This window comes from Ostrea edulis, chromosome 3 (assembly GCF_947568905.1).
Source record: "Ostrea edulis chromosome 3, xbOstEdul1.1, whole genome shotgun sequence".
NCBI classification, from domain to species: domain Eukaryota; kingdom Metazoa; phylum Mollusca; class Bivalvia; order Ostreida; family Ostreidae; genus Ostrea; species Ostrea edulis.
The window spans coordinates 50,466,238-50,483,924 of NC_079166.1; the positions used below are offsets into that span (position 1 = coordinate 50,466,238).

General features: G+C 36.1%; 1 protein-coding gene across 3 annotated transcripts in view; it reads left to right on the forward strand.

Moving 5' to 3' along the window:
• The window catches only part of LOC125676018 (lysophospholipid acyltransferase 7-like), a 78,527-nt gene extending 63,379 nt beyond the window's left edge, over nucleotides 1–15,148 (forward strand). For all 3 annotated transcript variants that reach the window (XM_056158086.1, XM_056158085.1, XM_048913909.2), the window contains exons 6-7: nucleotides 11,187–11,363; nucleotides 14,130–15,148. In XM_056158086.1, coding sequence (XP_056014061.1) covers nucleotides 11,187–11,363; nucleotides 14,130–14,466 — 514 coding nt within the window. In that variant the 3' untranslated portion in view covers nucleotides 14,467–15,148. The remainder of the gene's footprint in view (nucleotides 1–11,186; nucleotides 11,364–14,129) is intronic.
• Nucleotides 15,149–17,687: the final 2,539 nt, after the last annotated feature.

Below are 17,687 nucleotides of genomic sequence, written 5' to 3' on the forward strand. Positions count from 1 at the left end.
GAACAACTGGGCAGATGTATTGGAATACTTGACGTGGCTATTCACAATGTGACGTTGCAAATGCACTAAACGTCAGCCAGAGCGTTGTAAACAGGGCCTGGAACCGACAACAAACTTTTGGCACAGCAGCACACCGACATGGGGGTGGTCGTCAGAGGTCAACAACCCAACGCCAAGACCATTTTGTGGCTCTTCAGGCACGACACCATCCCTTCTGGACAGCAACCAGCCTACACAACGACCTCCTGAATGCCTCGGGGGTGAATGTGTCCACTCAGACGATACGGAATCGGCTTCACAATGCAGGTCTCAACTCGAGAAGGACATGTGTTCGAGTCCCTCTGACTGTTCGACACCGGCGGGAGCGATTGGACTGGGCTGAAGATCATGTCACTTGGACACAGAACGATTGGGTTCAAGTTCTGTTCACCGATGAGTCCAGGTATTGTTTGAACTTTACAGACAAGAGGCACCGAGTGTAGCGACGACAACGTGAACGTTTCCATGATGCCAACATCAGTGAACATGACCGTTATGGTGGTGGTTCCATTATGGTCTGGGGTGGAATCAGCAGGGATGGAAGAACAGATCTTCATGTCCTGGAGAGAGGAACAATGACGGGGGTGCGGTACCGGGATGAGATCCTCGATGTTTACGTCAGACCCTACGCTGGTGCTGTTGGCCCTGAGTTCATCCTGATGGATGATAACGCCCATCCTCATCACGCCAGGGTGGTGGAGCAGTACCTTCAGCAGAAGATAATTGTCCGTATGGACTGGCCAGCGCGCTCGCCGGACTTGAACCCGATTGAGCATGTATGGAACATGCTGCAGGTTGCCCTTTCACGCTGTAGAGCACAACCCACGACTTTGGCAGAGCTCGGAAACGCCCTCGTGGAAGAATCTTCCCATTGGAAACATCCGGGTGCTTATTGACAGCATGGCTCGACGTTGTCAAGCCGTCATTGATGCAAGGGGAGGACATACCCGGTATTGACACTTCATCGACTAAGTGTAATGATGGACTATCCCCAAAAACTGTGTAATTCTTTCTCTGGTTTGCTGTTAACTTTTTGTAATGAAATGCCTTTTGGTGTTGTTATCAGATTTCAAGCATTCCGTATTGATAAAAGTTCATGCCGTTCATGAATTTTCATTCATAACCTGAGTAAACACGTTTCTGAGTCAAATTTATGTCTTTTGTTATGTTAGTGGTAAATTACACACATATAACCTAGTGATCCTTATCAAATTTTGAGTAGTATATAGATAAATTTTGTTCACTAAAAGATAGCTTCAATTATATTATCTGAAGTTGGTTCAATTGAATAGTATCAAGTGAATTAGATATGTCCAATTCCATTGCAGATAAGTACAAAGTCATGGAAAATTAAAAATGGGTTTATTATGTCACAGAATCTTGATTTGTAAATGTGCATATTGTCCGGACAAGCCAATTATTTTTCTAAAAGTTAAAGTTGATCTAAGAGGGATGGAGGGTGATAAAATAACTTTCTATTGAACACTTCTCCTCCTATATGGCTTATTGGGTAGACTTGAAAACTTTGTACAATGCTTCATTGCCATTTGTAGATGTGCATTTTGTCCGGACAGCAGGATCCAATAATTTTTCTAAAAGTTATAGTGGATCTAAGAGAGTGGGAGGATGTAAAATAGCTTGTGAACACTTCTCCATTATTGCTTATCTGATAGTTTTGAAACTTTGTACAATACTTCATTGCCATTTGTAGATGTGCATATAATCAGGACAGGAGGATCCAATTATTTTTCTATAAGTTATAGTGGATCTAAGAGGGGTGGAGCATATTAAAATAGCTTGTGAACATTTCTCTTATATGGCGTATCTGATAGATGTGGGACTTTGTACAATACTTAAATGCCATTTTTCAGATGTACATATTGTCGGGACAGGAGGATCCAGTTGTTATCCTTAAAGTTATAGAGGATCTGAGGGGTGGCAGGTGTAAAATAGTTTGTCAACACTTCTCCTCTATGGCTTATCAGAGTTCATAATGTCAATGTTCTTGCTCATGCTTTCTCCTCCATACAATGCAGGACATTAAGGAAAGGAGGTTTCATTTGGAACACTTTCAATTTGTGGAGTAGGGATCGAGACATTTGTTTTTCATAAAAACAATCTCTAGTTTAATTTATTAAATAATTTATGTAATTGAATTAAATCTTCAAATCTTTTGTGGATGTGTTACAAAGTAAAAACACCCATCTTTATTCATTTGTGTTGAATTCAGTTAGAGATTGGTCAAAATATTGGACCTGAGGGGCAGCAGAAGTTTGTGCCCACATCCCAAAAAAACTTTCAAATAGGAAAGAGTGTAGCAAAAGGACTATATGTCAATTAAAGGCAAAGTATGTATTACGTGATGGAGTATGAATTGGAATAGGGACTCCAAAACTCCAAACTGGCAGAGACAATATGACTGTGTTACATGTACAATTTACCAAAGAAATGAAATAATTTTGGTAATCGGGTTTTGATATTTAAGGGATGATTTTAAAAGATCATCAGATTTTTAGAAGTGTTTGACATGTTTATACTATGGCAGTTTGCAAGATGCGCATTTTGATTAATGTGTTGAACTATAATAAGATGAGAATTACCATAAAGATGCAGTGGGGATAACATTTATTAGATCCCATCCCCCACCCCATGTGAATTAAAGGTAGACCTACCCCGCCCATGTGAATTAAAAATAGACTTACCCCTACCTGTTTGGAATAACAATAGACCTGGTAATTAAAACCGCCAGTAACAGTTTGCAAGATGTGCAATTTTGGGCCTCATAAGATGAGATTAATTTTCATGTAGACAGGTTTTTTAAGGGTCTGTAGGAGGTGAAATAAGACCCCATTCCCAATGCTAAAAAGCAGGTATTTCCCCCAATTTTTATTCATTATTATTTATTTATTATTATACGAAGTCAAAGGGGACTTTAGGTTTGCGCTCCGTCCGTGTGTCCCTTAGTTCAGTTTTCTGCACTTTTTCTCTGTTCTTGCAGATATTCATTTGATATTTGGTACATTGCTTTACCATAACAAGTTACAGATCAAGTTCGAATTTCGTCTCGGTCCGTTGATTTTTCACTTAGTTATGGCCCTTGGACTTAGAAAAATAGCATGAATTATCAGTTTTCCAAACTTTTAGCTCACCTGAGCCAAAGGCTCAAGTGAGCTTTTCTGATCACAATTTGTTCGTTTGTTGTCATTGGCGTCTTCGTTGTAAACTTTTCACATTTCCATCTTCTTCTCCAGAACCACAGGGTCAATTTCAACCAAACTTGGCACAAAGCATCCATGGGTGAAGGGCTTTCAAGTTCGTTCAAATGAAGGGCCGTGTCCCTTTCAAAAGGGGATATAAACACAAAAATGCAAAAATTGGGTGGTGTCATTTAAAGATCTTCTTCTCAAGAACCATTGGACCAGAAGAGCTGAGATTTACACGAAAGCTTCCTGACATAGTGCAGATTCAAGTTTGTTCAAATCATGGCCCCTGGGGATAGGTTGGGGCCACAATAGTGGATTAAATTTTTACATGGGAATGAATAGAGAAAATCTTCTTCTCAAGAACCACTGGTCCAGAATAGTGGAGATTTACATGAAAGCTTCCTGACATAGTGCAGATTCAAGTTTGTTCTAATCATGGCCCCAGGAGGTATGTTAATTGTCCCAATTAACACAATTGCAGATCAAAGTTTTACATGGGAATAAATAGGGAAAATCTTTAAAATCTTCTCAAGAACCACTAAGCCAGAAGAGCTGAGATTTACATGAAGGCTTCCTTTTTTTACATGGGAATGAATAGAGAAAATCTTCTTCTCAAGAACCACTGGTCCAGAATAGTGGAGATTTACATGAAAGCTTCCTGACATAGTGCAGATTCAAGTTTGTTCTAATCATGGCCCCAGGAGGTATGTTAATTGTCCCAATTAACACAATTGCAGATCAAAGTTTTACATGGGAATAAATAGGGAAAATCTTTAAAATCTTCTCAAGAACCACTAAGCCAGAAGAGCTGAGATTTACATGAAGGCTTCCTGACATAGTGCAGATTCAAGTTTGTTCAAATCATGGCCTCCGGGGGTAGGTTGGGCCACAATAGGGGATCAAAGTTTAACATGCAAATATACAGGGAAAAATCTTTAAAAATCTTCTTCTCGAGAACCACTGGGCCAGGAAAGTAGAAATTAACATGAAAGCTTCCTGACATTGTGCAGATTCAAGTTTGTTCAAATCATGGCCCCCAGGGGTAGGATGGGGCCACAATAGGGGATAAAATTTTTACATACTTATACATGTATATAAAGAAAATCCTTAGATATGGACCAAGGTAACTCAGGTGAGCGATGTGGTCCATGGGCCTCTTGTTTTGTTGTGCTTGCAGATATTCATTTTATATACATTGCTTTGCCATAACAAGTTACAGATCAAGTTTGAATTTCATCTCAGTCCATTGACTTTTCACTAAGTTATGGCCCTTGGACTTAGGAAAATGGCATGATCGAATTATCAGTTTTCCGGACTTTGTTTTGTTGTGCTTGCAGATGTTCATTTGATATTTGGTACATTGCTTTGCCATAACAAGTTACAGATCAAGTTTGAAATTTGTCTCGGTCCATTGATTTTTCATAAAGTTGTGGGCTTAGAAAAATTTCATGATTTATTAGTTTATACATCCAAGTTTCTTATTTCTGTAGATAAGAGTACTACACTCATTAAAGCTTTTAGCATAGTAATACATCAATATAGCTAAATTATTCATGATCACCTACATTTCACAGTTTATTGACTTGGTTAAAGACCTAAACCTAATTATAAATTTGTCTTTTTTCCTGGTCTAGTCTCTACTCGAATAGTAGTTGATTTCCAACCATTCCTATTCTGGTTCCCCAATTTTCCCTTTTACCATAACCTACATTATGAAGTTTGAATATTGTTGTGGTACAGTAATTTTTGCAACCGGTAGGGGACTATGTATTGCCATGCAATACTCTCAGAATAATGCTTGTAGCTTTAAAATTTGCAAACAATGAAAACAAATCATAGCAGGGTAGCCTTATTGTTCATCAATCTCCTTCACAGGTCCACAGATTACAAGTTTTCTTTCAAAATTGTTAAGTGGACCTAAAAAAAAATTGCCTCTAGCTGCTTATCTAAATGAGGTAAGCTTTGACCAAATTGAAAGTCAGAAGGAGTCCATGCAAGTATACCTTAGTGCACTGGTTTTGGGTTTTTCCCTTCTTCTTTGTATGAAACATTTTTCCAATTTCAGGCAAATGTCACTGTTTTTCCCAATGGGAAAGGCGCTTTAAATGAAGACCTAAATTAATCTCTGTCAGAACACATTATATTGTGAACGTGTTTTGTTTGTATGCATGGTTTGTATGGTTTCTTCCATTAGAGATCCGCTCCTCTCTCTTCCTATTGCGCACGTTGATTATAAAATTCAAATTATCTCAGTCTAAAATTCTGATTTGTTATGTCATTTATTAATCAATTAACCGTAATAGATATATATATATATATAAAAAAAGGTTCAAATATGAAAACTATGGTAAGGTACAATGTTTTTTATGTTAATTAAAAAGCAAAAGACAGCTCTCTTCCAATTAGCTGGCATTAAAGGATAAAAAATCGAGTCCATAATTATTATAAAGTAGTATAGATATAATTATCTATGCAAGATAAAGTTGTTGAAAAGAAGTCAATCACCTAAAAACATGTCAAAACAAATCCAGGATATTGTATATGAATACTATAAAATATTGACCATAATGGTTGGAGCTTTAATTATGTCTCCCCTTCAAAGGAGAGACATATTGTTTTTGTCATTTTCTTCTTCTTCTTCAACCAAATTTTGTCCAGGCCCTAACTAGAGAACCCTTTGACTTTAAGACTTCAAACTTGGAACATAAGGAGATAGTATGGAGGAGTGGTGCCTGCCCCCAAAGCATTTGACCTTGACCCACTTATAAAGTCAAGGTCAATCTTTTACGTCAACATATAGTCCAAAGCCAATAGCTGAGAACCCTTTGACATTACGATTTCAAACTTGGAATGTGGCAAAAGGACATAGATACAAGGTGCACTGCACCAAAATTTTTGACCTTGACCCCTTTCTTCATTCAAGGTCAAATTAAGAAAAACATGAATAGACCATAACTTTAGAACCCTTTGACATTAAGACTTCAAACTTAGAATATGAGAAGAGGAAAGGGGGAATTCCACCAAAAATTTTGACCTTGACCCATTTATAAAGTCAAGGTCGATTTTTATGTCAAATATAGTCCAGACCAAAAGCTGACTTGACAACCGTTTGACATTAAAACTTCAAACTTGGAATATGGAGACCCCTTTCTTCATTCAAGGTCAAATTAAGAAAAACATGAATTGACCATAACTTTAGAACGCTTTGACATTAAGACTTCAAACTTAGAATATGAGAAGGTGGAATGAGGAAAGGGAGAATCCCACCACATTAAAACTTTAAACTTGGAATATGGAGAGGTTATATGGAAGAGGGGTGCACACCACAAACATTTTTGACCTTCATTCACTTACAGTGTCAAGGTCATTCTTTTACATCAAGACTATAACCTGAGAACTATTTGACCTTAGGATTTCAAACTTACAACTTATAGAAAGCAGATATTAAGACAAGATGTACTATACCAAAGTCTTTAACCTTGACCCATTTCTTCATTCAAGGTCACTCTTTTACATCAAAGTATAGTCAAGACTATAACCTGAGAACCCTTTGACATTAGGATTTCAAACTTACAACATGGAAAGCAGACATTAAGACAAAATGTACTGTACCAAACTTTTTGACCTTGACCCATTTCTTCATTCAATGTCATGTTTAAAAAAAACTTGATGATTTCATAACTAAGATTTGTTTGACATCAAGACTGCAAACTTGTAATATGGAAAGGCAATATTGAGGAGGGGTGCACATCACCAACATTTTTGACCTTGACCTTCTTACATTGTCAAGGTCACTCTTTTACATCAAAGTATAGTCCAGACCATAACTTGAGAACCCTTTGACATTAGGTTTCCAAACTTACAACATGGAAGGCAGATTTAAGACAAGATGTACTGTACCAATTTTTTTTTACCTTGACCCATTCCTTGGAAAGCAGACATTAAGATGCTTGCACTCATTATTGTTGCCCCGGTTATTAGACAATCAAACTTTGAAGGGGAGACATCTGGGTTTTTTGTTTTTTTTGTAAAAAACAATACCCACTAGTTTCTTGATTTGACTTCGCCTTCAATCTCTCAATCACTCAAAGGGTTATCATGGTCCTTGAACCTTGAGTTATCAAGAGTCACCTGTATGTAATTATTTTATAAAATAGATAATGTACAATTAATCAATAATATAATTATGTCCAGACTTTTGTCAACAATAATCATGATAATCGTCAAGAATTGTTTAAAATATACTGCAATACCATCCAGAAAAATAGCAACCTTTTAGGACTTGCCTTATGATAAGTCAGACATAGAATTTTAACTCCCAAAAATCAGACTTAAAGGCAAGTATATACAGTATTTGCATTATAAATCTTTTTTGTTTATACAATTTTTGTTCTGAGCAAAGGTACTCAGGTGAGCATTGCGGCCCATGAGAACTTGTATCATTTTGTAGCAAAATGTCACAGTTATCATTGCCCATGGACCTCCCTTTAAAAGATGTATTTATTTTACCTTTATCTATAATCCTTGAATTTGATTGGCCAAAAGGAAAACATACCTTGATTTAAGACTTGAATAGCTAGAAAGTGACTTAGAAGTGCTGCACGCATTCAGTTTTGACCGGTCGACGGAGTCATTATAAATAATGACCTAGAATAATGACCTGCTATTGTTGAATCAGATTCTCTATGATTTTTAGACCTATTTTGTAAGATACATGTAAGATTCAATGTAATAAGAACATCTAAGTTTCCTGTAAAGTGTGTTGGTGTGAAATACGTCATCAGTTTGGATGTGCACAATTTCATCATCATTCATCTGTTAATCTGTAAACAACTATGGCAGCAACCAAAGAAAGGGACTGTCATTCTGTCGTTGGGAGATTTTCTGAGCTGAATCAAAGTGAATTATTGAGTATTCTTGAAAACAGAGATAGTGCAAATACCAAAAACGTAATTCAAGCCTCCATTAGGATTCTTTGAGAATACTTTGCGTTCAAGGAAGTGGAGGAAGATGACATTTTGCAGAAAACAAAGGACGATCTGGCAGAATTCCTCATCATTTTTATGCAAAATGTCAGAAGAAGAATGGAGATTTTTAGCTCAGCTTAGCTAAAAGCTCAAGTGGGCTTTTCTGATTGCCTGTTGTCCGTCATCTGTCTGTCTGTCTGTCCATCTGTAAACTTTTCACATTTTCAACTGCTTCTCCAGAACCACTGGGCCAATTTCAACCAAACTTGGCAAAAAGCATCTTGGGTGAAGGGCTTTCAAGTTTGTATATAGGGGAGATAATCACAAAAATGCAAAAATAGGGTGGGATCATTTAAAAATCTTCTTCTCCAGAACCACTGGGCCATATGACCTGAAATTTACATGAAAGCTTCCTAACATAGTGCAGATTCAAGTTTGTTCAAATCATGGCCCCCAGGGGTAGGTTGGGGCATCAATAGGGGATCAAAGATTTACATACAAATAAATAGAGAAAATCTTTAAAAATTGTCTTCGTAAGAGCCATTGGGCCAAAGAAGTTTACATTTACATGACAGCTTCCTGACAAAGTGCAGATTCAAGTTTGTAAAAACCATGGCCCCCGGGGGTAGGTTGGGGCCACAATAGGGATCAAAGTTGTACTTGCGAATATATATGGAAAATCTTTAAATATGGGCCAAGGTGACTCAGGTGAGTGGTTGTGGCCCATGGGCCTCTTGTTATTCAAAGGTATCAATGATCAGCATTCGGTTTGGATTACAAAGGCACTTTTTTTCACTGAGTAAATGAGATATAGTGAATGACCCTGCATTCCCGTTGTCTAATGAAATGTTTTAAGCTGTTTAATAACACAAATAAAACGGTTGGGTCTGACATTGACAAACTTTATTCATCGGCCACTCTTGATATCAAACATCCCCAAGGATTGCAGTACAAGGTATTTTTGGACATTATGTTTTACTTATGCAGGAGAGGACAAGAGAATCTGAGATGCATGAAGAAAGATTATATAAATTGTCTTAAGGAATGATGCCTAAGGATAACATCGCTACCCAAGGCCAAAAAAAAATTAATCGAGTAAAACTTTCAGAAGGTTTAATACAATTATAGGTTGTTTTTTTTTTATCAAATAATTACTGAATGCATACTCATTTATGTGCAAGTGTTTAAAAATACTAGTGTGAATTTAATAGTAAGTAATGTGAAGCTATTTCTAATATAAATAAGAATTCCATTGCTTATAAAGTGATTTCCTATACACAAAAACACCGGGAAAACACTTTTAAACACATATATTCACCAATAAACAGGACAACTTACAAAGGATCAACGAATACACGAACTATAGTGCTGCACTTTCTAAAGCACGTCTGCTCTCCTTAGAGTTCGCAGGTAAGAGAGAGAGAAAATCACGTGTAGGCTCAGAGGACTCCGAGCCCGACCAGAAATACTAAAAATCCACCCCCCAATTTCACTACACTTATTCTGTATAAACATGCACATTAGAAAGAAAAGGTAACTCATTCTACAGTCAACTTAAAAAAGAAAGATAACTCTTACTACAGCCAAGTAAAAAAAGAAGAAAAAGATTACCTGCCTGCGTGCATTAATTATCAAAAATTTTGGCCCAAGAAACTATTAATTTTTTTGGCCTAAATATGAAACTAAGTATCACTGGGGCGCTGATGTTGCAGACGATAATTCTTCAAGGGGCAGGATATATGAAATGCCAGGTAGATCTACTTGTATATCGTGAATTTTTTTAATATGAATATTAATTCATACCATTTGAACAATTTTTGAAAAGTATATCTTTCAAATCAGGCATGTAAATATAATAATTCCTGAGGCTCATTTTTTTCAAGAAGTGCCAGATGCGAATATATATGGAAAATCTTTAAATATGGGCCAAGGTTACTCAGTCTTGAGAAATACATCAAATTAAATCTTAGGTTTGAGGCCCCACAGAAAGTCTGAAGAACTTGATAGTGCTTGGTTTGACAATGTACCAGTAGGACACAATTCCCTTGGTAACTTCATGAAAACAATATCATTGAAAGCCCAGTTATCAACTACACATACTAATTACCACTGCATAAGGGTAACATGCATCACCGCCCAGGATCAGAAAGGATTTGAATCCTGTCATATTATGTCTATACGTGGCCACAAGAGTCAAAACTCCATTAAAAGTTATTCGAGAAATGTTTGTGAGAACAAAAAACATGAAATGTGTAGTGTTTTGCAAAATATAATGAATAGTTGATCAACAGGAACCTGCTGAAAATGTTTCTGAATCACCTTTCCATAAGTATGAAGTTCAGCAACTTGATAATGCTCAACACCTAGCTGAGATACTTACAGATTTTCTTGAGTTGGGGAAAGAAAATACCGTTATCCCTGTTTCAACATCATGTGCAATATCACACCCCTTAACGTCGTCCAGTGTTTTCTCATGTGAATCAATTTCAGATTCACTTGATTACATTTAATATTTCCTTGTTATCTAATACCTATATATGTACATTGAATATACAGTTTTCTGTAATGTGTAAAATTGTAGATTAAATATGAAGTGAAAACTGTAAAATGTAGATTAAATATGAAGTGAAAACTGTAAAATGTAGATTAAATATGAAGTGAAAACTTTCAAATCTTATTTCATTTCGGTATAATAAAACAATCAATTAATAACCCCTTATGAGGTCAACATGGTGAAATAAGGACCTGAGACCTGGCCCACTCGTTAACCTAAGCTGACCTCAGCCATTATGCAACCTCGGTCATGTCAGGTCACCTCTTGGGCCACTGGTCTCTGGTCGTTTTTTCACCATGTTGACCTCATAAGGGGTAATTGATTGTATAGTATAACTGTTCTGCATGTCCTAAGTGAGCATATTGTTATTGTTAGCAGACTAGTAATTAGGGAGTTGAATCATTTGAAGCTTCATTATTTCAGCATGAAGTCTGAGAAACCAACAGAATATGACTATGAGACTATACATAACTTGTCCATATATGGGTGTGAGTTGGGACGAACAACAAAAGAAGGCCTCAGGAGTTGGAACATGACGGTTCAGTACTGGTTGGCAGCCTATTGCCACCGCAGGATTCCAAACTCACTCAAAGCATATAGGTAAATCATAATTATAACATCAAACAAAGAAATGATACATTCAGTTGCAAGTTTGACATCATTGAATTATTTGTTTTTTTAAATAGTCATTTCAGGAATTGGGGATGGGTAAGGGCAAAAGTGCAAGGAGCATTATATAATCTCAGTTTAAATGAAACAAAGTAAATTGGATTCAAACCATTGATGCAATTTTTCTTATTTAGTTCTTGCATGGATATAATTTGGTGTTGAGAAAGATTTTTTTGTATACAGTGTATTTATTTTCATTATTACATAAATCTCACTTGAGTTAAAATTTGCTGTGAATCATTTGAATTCATTGAGACCAATTTTCGTGGATTGCCAAGATCTTGCGGTTTGTTGGAATGCAGTGTTGTGGATATGCTTTCTGTACATGTTAACCTGAGGCGCGTAGTCAAAGAAAATGAAGTGAACGCAAAGTATGGGAAGGGGTCTGGCCTTGAGGCCTCCAGTGGGTCCAGGGCAAAGCCCTGGTGGGGGCCAGTGGGCAAAGCCCCTGGAAGCTCTTGAGATTTACCATTGAAATCACCTATTTTTGTGCATAGAAACAGGATTTCTTGTCAATTTCCAAACCCCAAAATATTCACAAAATTATTTTCTGAAGTGTTTTATTAAATGCCAACTCACCGTGTGTACTTGAAATGATTGTACATTCGTTTCACGATTTTTTCTCTCGTTTTCGACTGCATGGTGTACATGTACATGGTAAATGTTACTGATAACAAAGAATATCCTAATCCGTCTACAAAGTAAACATATATGATGTACATTAAAGTGATATTCAACATGATGTTAATGATTTGAAATTCAAAAAGGACTTTAAATTTGATTGATTCAATGTACATTTAATATCATTGCTGATTAAATTACAGACTGTGACGATAAAATGCAGTTATTTTTGAGGCACAAATAATTAATGGAGAAGATCTCTCTCTCACATGCACAAATTATGTCTATGCAGTTGCGTACTTACGTATAGGTAGCTACACACCTGTTAACTTAATATAAATTGTGTATTTCATTGTGGTTTAAAACTGGTGGAATATGAGTACCCAGGAAATTCACAAATATTTATATTATATATATAATTGTTATAATTCATCACTGACAATATGTGAGCTTTTCTGATCAAAATCTGTCTGTTACTTGTTAAATTTTCACATTTTTAAGGTAAATTTTATTATACACCCCCCTCCCCTCCCCCCCCCCCCCCCCCCCCCGCAACAAAGTTTTTGGGGGTGGGGGGTGTACTGGAATCGGGTTGTCCGTCCATCTGTAGATGCAATGGTTTCCGGGCTCTCAAGCATTATCCTTTCCACCTACAGTCACCATATCATACATATGGACTACCCATGGGATGAAGATGTTCCCTATCGATTTTGGGGTCAAAAGGTCAAAGGTCAAGTGCACTGGACATCGAAGTAGCAATATGGTTTCTGGGCTCTAAAGCGTTATCCTTTCCACCTACCGTCACCATATCATACATATGCACTACCCATGGGATGAAGATGTTCCCTATCAATTTTGGGGTCAAAAGGTCAAGCGCACTGGACATCGAAGTAGCAATATGGTTTCCGGGCTCTAAAGCATTATCCTTTCCACCTACAGTCACCATATCATACATATGGACTACCCATGGGACGGAGATGTTCCCTATTGAATTTGGGGTCAAAAGGTCAAAGGCCATGCACATTCCTAGAGAAGAAACTACTCATGGTTTTGTCATGCCCTATCTGTTTTACACTCAGGAAAGAGGTAATTCATACCTATTAACAACACCCTTTTGGAGATTGGGGTAAGCGGAGGGTATTCTTATTGAGCATTGCTCACAGTACCTCTTGTTTTTAATGGGTTTTTTTTAGCACCTCTTGTGAAGTATGATTTCACCATCGAAAAAGTAATACAAGCTCTCAATCATTTTTTATGATTTTTCTGTGATTTTTTTCAGGATTGATAAAAAAAGGTGTTTTGTTTGCAAATAAGAGATTCTAGAGTCCAAATTTCGCTGTGATTTGGTGCATGATATGAATCTCTAAGAAAACATGCCTAAATGACTCGGGCCAAATTTGTGGTACTTCACCTACAGCTGGTGACGTTGCAGTATGAGTAAAAAATTCTCAACGGAACATAAAATACAATCAACCAAACTTTTCTCTTTGCTGAGAACAAACAATGCTAACTCACAGAATAAATGTTCTCTCGTTTGACAACTTTAAAAAAAAGCATGGAGTTGTACTTTGTAAAGGAATATGTGTTCCAAAATCTTCTCAAATCCACAAGGGAGCAGTTTGTCAAATTAAAAAGCAAGTATCAATCCTAATATAATGGCGATTCAAGTTGTACATACATGTACCATGACCCTCGGATCCAAGACAAAAGGGATTAAAACTATCAGTGCTCAAATTATGAGTTTTTATGCATAAGCAAATTGACTCTGGCAAGGTTGCAGTATTGTATCAATAAAGCACTAAAGTATATTTCTCATAAAATTATAGAAAAACACCTGCTAAGACATGTGGAATATTCTGTTTTAATAATTACTCTCTCTCTCTCTCTTAAAAGAGATCTGATATATTTATTATTATGGTGTCTAAATGTTAATATTATACAGACTGTGTGAAAAGAATTTTAAAAAATCAAAAATATTTTGTGGGAAACAGAAAGTAAGCCCAATTATATTGTATCTATTTGATAGACTCAGGTGAACGTTGTGACCCATAGGCCTCTTGTATTTTATTTCCACAGGGTCGCAATAACAATGACAATAAGTGCCTTTTGGCATGGCATATACCCCGGATATTACCTCAGCTTTCTATTGGTACCAGTTATTCTTCTGGCAGAGGACAGCATGATATCGGCTTTCAGGAGAGGATCACACACACAGCAGAAATGGTTTGACTGGGCCTGCTGGTTTTTCAAGATGCGTGGTTTTGACTATATGTGTATGGGTTTTCTGCTTTTGAGGCTAGACTATACTCTAACTTACTGGAAGTCAGTCTACTTCATTGGTCACTGTGTGACTGTGCTGTTCTTGATCACTGGAACATTGTGTCGGAGTAAATCCATGGACAAGAAAAGCTGAAAATGATTATAGAAAACATTAGAAAAAGTGTACTATTACATTTATACAGTATTGTTTCATAACCATTTAAATTTCACTGGTATGTATGAAACTGATAAGACCAGGCTTGAATTTGGGTAGACAGGTGGGTAGATTTCTTTTCAAAATTTAAAAAATATTAGCCTATAGTAGTTTATTGTGATTTCTCACACTCAGGGCTCAGCACTAAGGTATGTCCAAGTCAAAGTCATGTTAGATTTTTTCTTCTTCAAAAAACAAAAATATTTATGAGAATACCTTCATAACATTTAGGATGTTATTTCTCAGCAAATTTTGTAAGAAATTTTCATTTGCATTGATTGTTTTCTGCTAAATTGTATCATGGTAAATCATATGTTTGTCTGCATTTTCTTTGATGGTACTCAGTCAATAAATATTAGCTCACAGCTAAGTGAGCTTTCCTAATCAACCATTTTTCTGTTTGTAAACTGTCACATTTTCAACTTTATGGCCAATTTCATCCATACCAAGAACAGAGCATCCTTAGAGTAAGGAGATTCAAAGGAGTATAGTGCACTTGGTATACAATTTCGCCAACATCAATACTTTTTTCTTGAATATCAGTTTTTACAAATATTCTGCTATACAATGTCAGTTTATACTTCCGTTTATCCAAATTACTTAATAAAGATATCTATATGTTGATAGTATCTTTATTTGATAAGCATAAACATCACCGTGATTATATAGAGTATATAGTAGATGTAACGTAATGGACATAAAAAATTGCAAACTGTTGCAAAAGGCCATCCTAAACCAGAAATAAAACACTGAAATTGTTTTACTTGAGTATGACTGTATATAAGTCCATTTGAGGAAATTTGGTTTACGGTGGCCCTCTTGTTGAAAATGGATAAACTATGAAAAAATCGTTCTCAAAATTTATCTTGAGATATAGCAGCCTGTCAAACGTTAAACCTTTAAACTTACATGCCTGGGTGGCCTAGTGGTTTAGGTGCTCGGTAATCTAACACTTAAACCATACATTCCGAGTTCAAGTCCAATATTTTCCCAATCTATTTTTATTTATTTTTTTTTTTTTTGCTTTTTTTTTTTTTTGAGGTTGTGTTATAAATGTGATACATATATTATAACAAATATTAATCATTTTCATCATAACTTCCAATATTTGCAAGTTACGACTTAAAGTAAAGAAATTTATTTCGAGATCACTGTAGTTCCGTTTGTTCACACTAACATGTTCCTGTGTGCACAGGATTTTCAAACCATAATGTGACTGACGAAAAGCTAAACAAATACTACAAGAAAAAGGGCACAAATGCACAGCATGTAATAAGTAAAAATAGGTCAAGGTAGGAAAAGAACTGTTATACAGTTTGACTTCTCAAAATTTAATATAAAAACTCATGTAGCAATTCATTATTGTCATATGATATTTAGGCAAAGCTAAACACTCGAATTATCAACCAACGGCAAATGAACTGATGAAATCTATTAAAGGTGCTGCAGTCATGTCAGAAAAAGACAGTCAGTTAAGTAATGCCATACATGTATGTAAAAGGGTTGTTGTGTAATATGAATGCACCTATGAAAATATTGTACTGTTCATCATTCCAAATAGGAAAATGGTTTATTGATTAAAGAACGACTCATATAAATGTCAGTAATGCTAAACTGCAGCAGTTATTTATCTTGGTTAACGAAACATCAAAAATGTTGGCCTTATATTTAAATATAACATGCCAGTCTATTATTGGAAACCGGTGTTTTCCATTTAGATTTCTGAGTCGACCGTTTTCGTCAGCAAATGCGCTATACCTCTTTGTTCAAACAAAGGATTATGTTCCCTTGCAAGGGGAGATAACAATGCATTGTTTATGCAATACTCTCAGTAACATAATTTAACCCCAACCCCCCCCCCCCCCCCCCCCAACCCCCAACGCCCTCCTGTAATAGTTGTCTTTACTGCATTATATATTAATACTTCAAAGGACCTCTGAAGGTATCTCTTCTGTTCCTTCAGTTGGTAAAATAATAATTTAATGATTTGGTTTGATGAAACACATACTGCATGAGGATGCTTGCATATTAAGACAAATCATATCCTTGTTCTTGAGGAAGATCTAAATAAGCAATCTGAGAGTATTGCATAAGCAATACATGTCCCCTACCAGTTTGAACAATGTTGAAGAATCTTCATAAACATGCAAGTTTTTAGGTGCTTTTTTCTCCATCACACTGAAATCACGATTGATTGATTAAGAATTCTCTCTCGAGACGTCACCAAGACCGGTGAAGGGCTTCAAATTTAAGCATTTGCTCGGCATTTACGGCCAAGGAGCATTTTAAAGAATTAATAAATACGTACACCTTTCTCATCTTATCCGCCATATTTCTCTCGGGTAGCCTAATTTACTCTGCCCGTATATACCCCAAATGTGACACCTGGGTGATTTTTCTAGGTGGACTCGACCAGTCTCCGATAGTAATATGTAGGGAATGAGAAACAAATAAAATAACATTTTAAAACATTTTGCTTTGCTCAAAATTACAAAATATTCATTGTATACCAATGCAACATTCTGAAAGTTTAGATCTAGACAAAAAATGAAAAAAAGAAAGAAAAAAAGCTTTTCTTGCATACTTGCAAGTGCATGCAAGTATTTGCAGTTTCTTATGAAATGAATGTTGAGAAATCATGCCAATTACATAGTGATAGAATGGAAAAAGCAAAGGGCATAACATATATTATTTATATCAATTCTTGCAAAATACAGGTGCATGTCATATGCATATAATATGTAATACACATGCCATATTCGCCAAAAAAAAAAAAAAACACTAAAAAACACACACACACAAAACCGTATCGGAGATGTGCACTTGCCGAAAATATTAGATTCTCTTTATTCTGATAAATCCACGAAACAAAATGATAAACTCCATTTGTATCTCGTTAGAACTTTACAACACGTTGCCATTCCATTATACAGACTGCGACACACTTCACCCGTGCCAAACACCGTGTCTTCAATCAGGGGAGATGTCAGAGTAGAAAATTTTTCCTGTATTGAATGCTTGTCTGGTCGAGGTTTTGTAGTTTATAGAAATCGGGAATCTAATCATATACATTGAGCATCTGGTTGGATATATTGCGTGCACAATTAAAAATTTATCGATGATCATATAAAAAATTGAATATACAAATAAGAGAATAATGA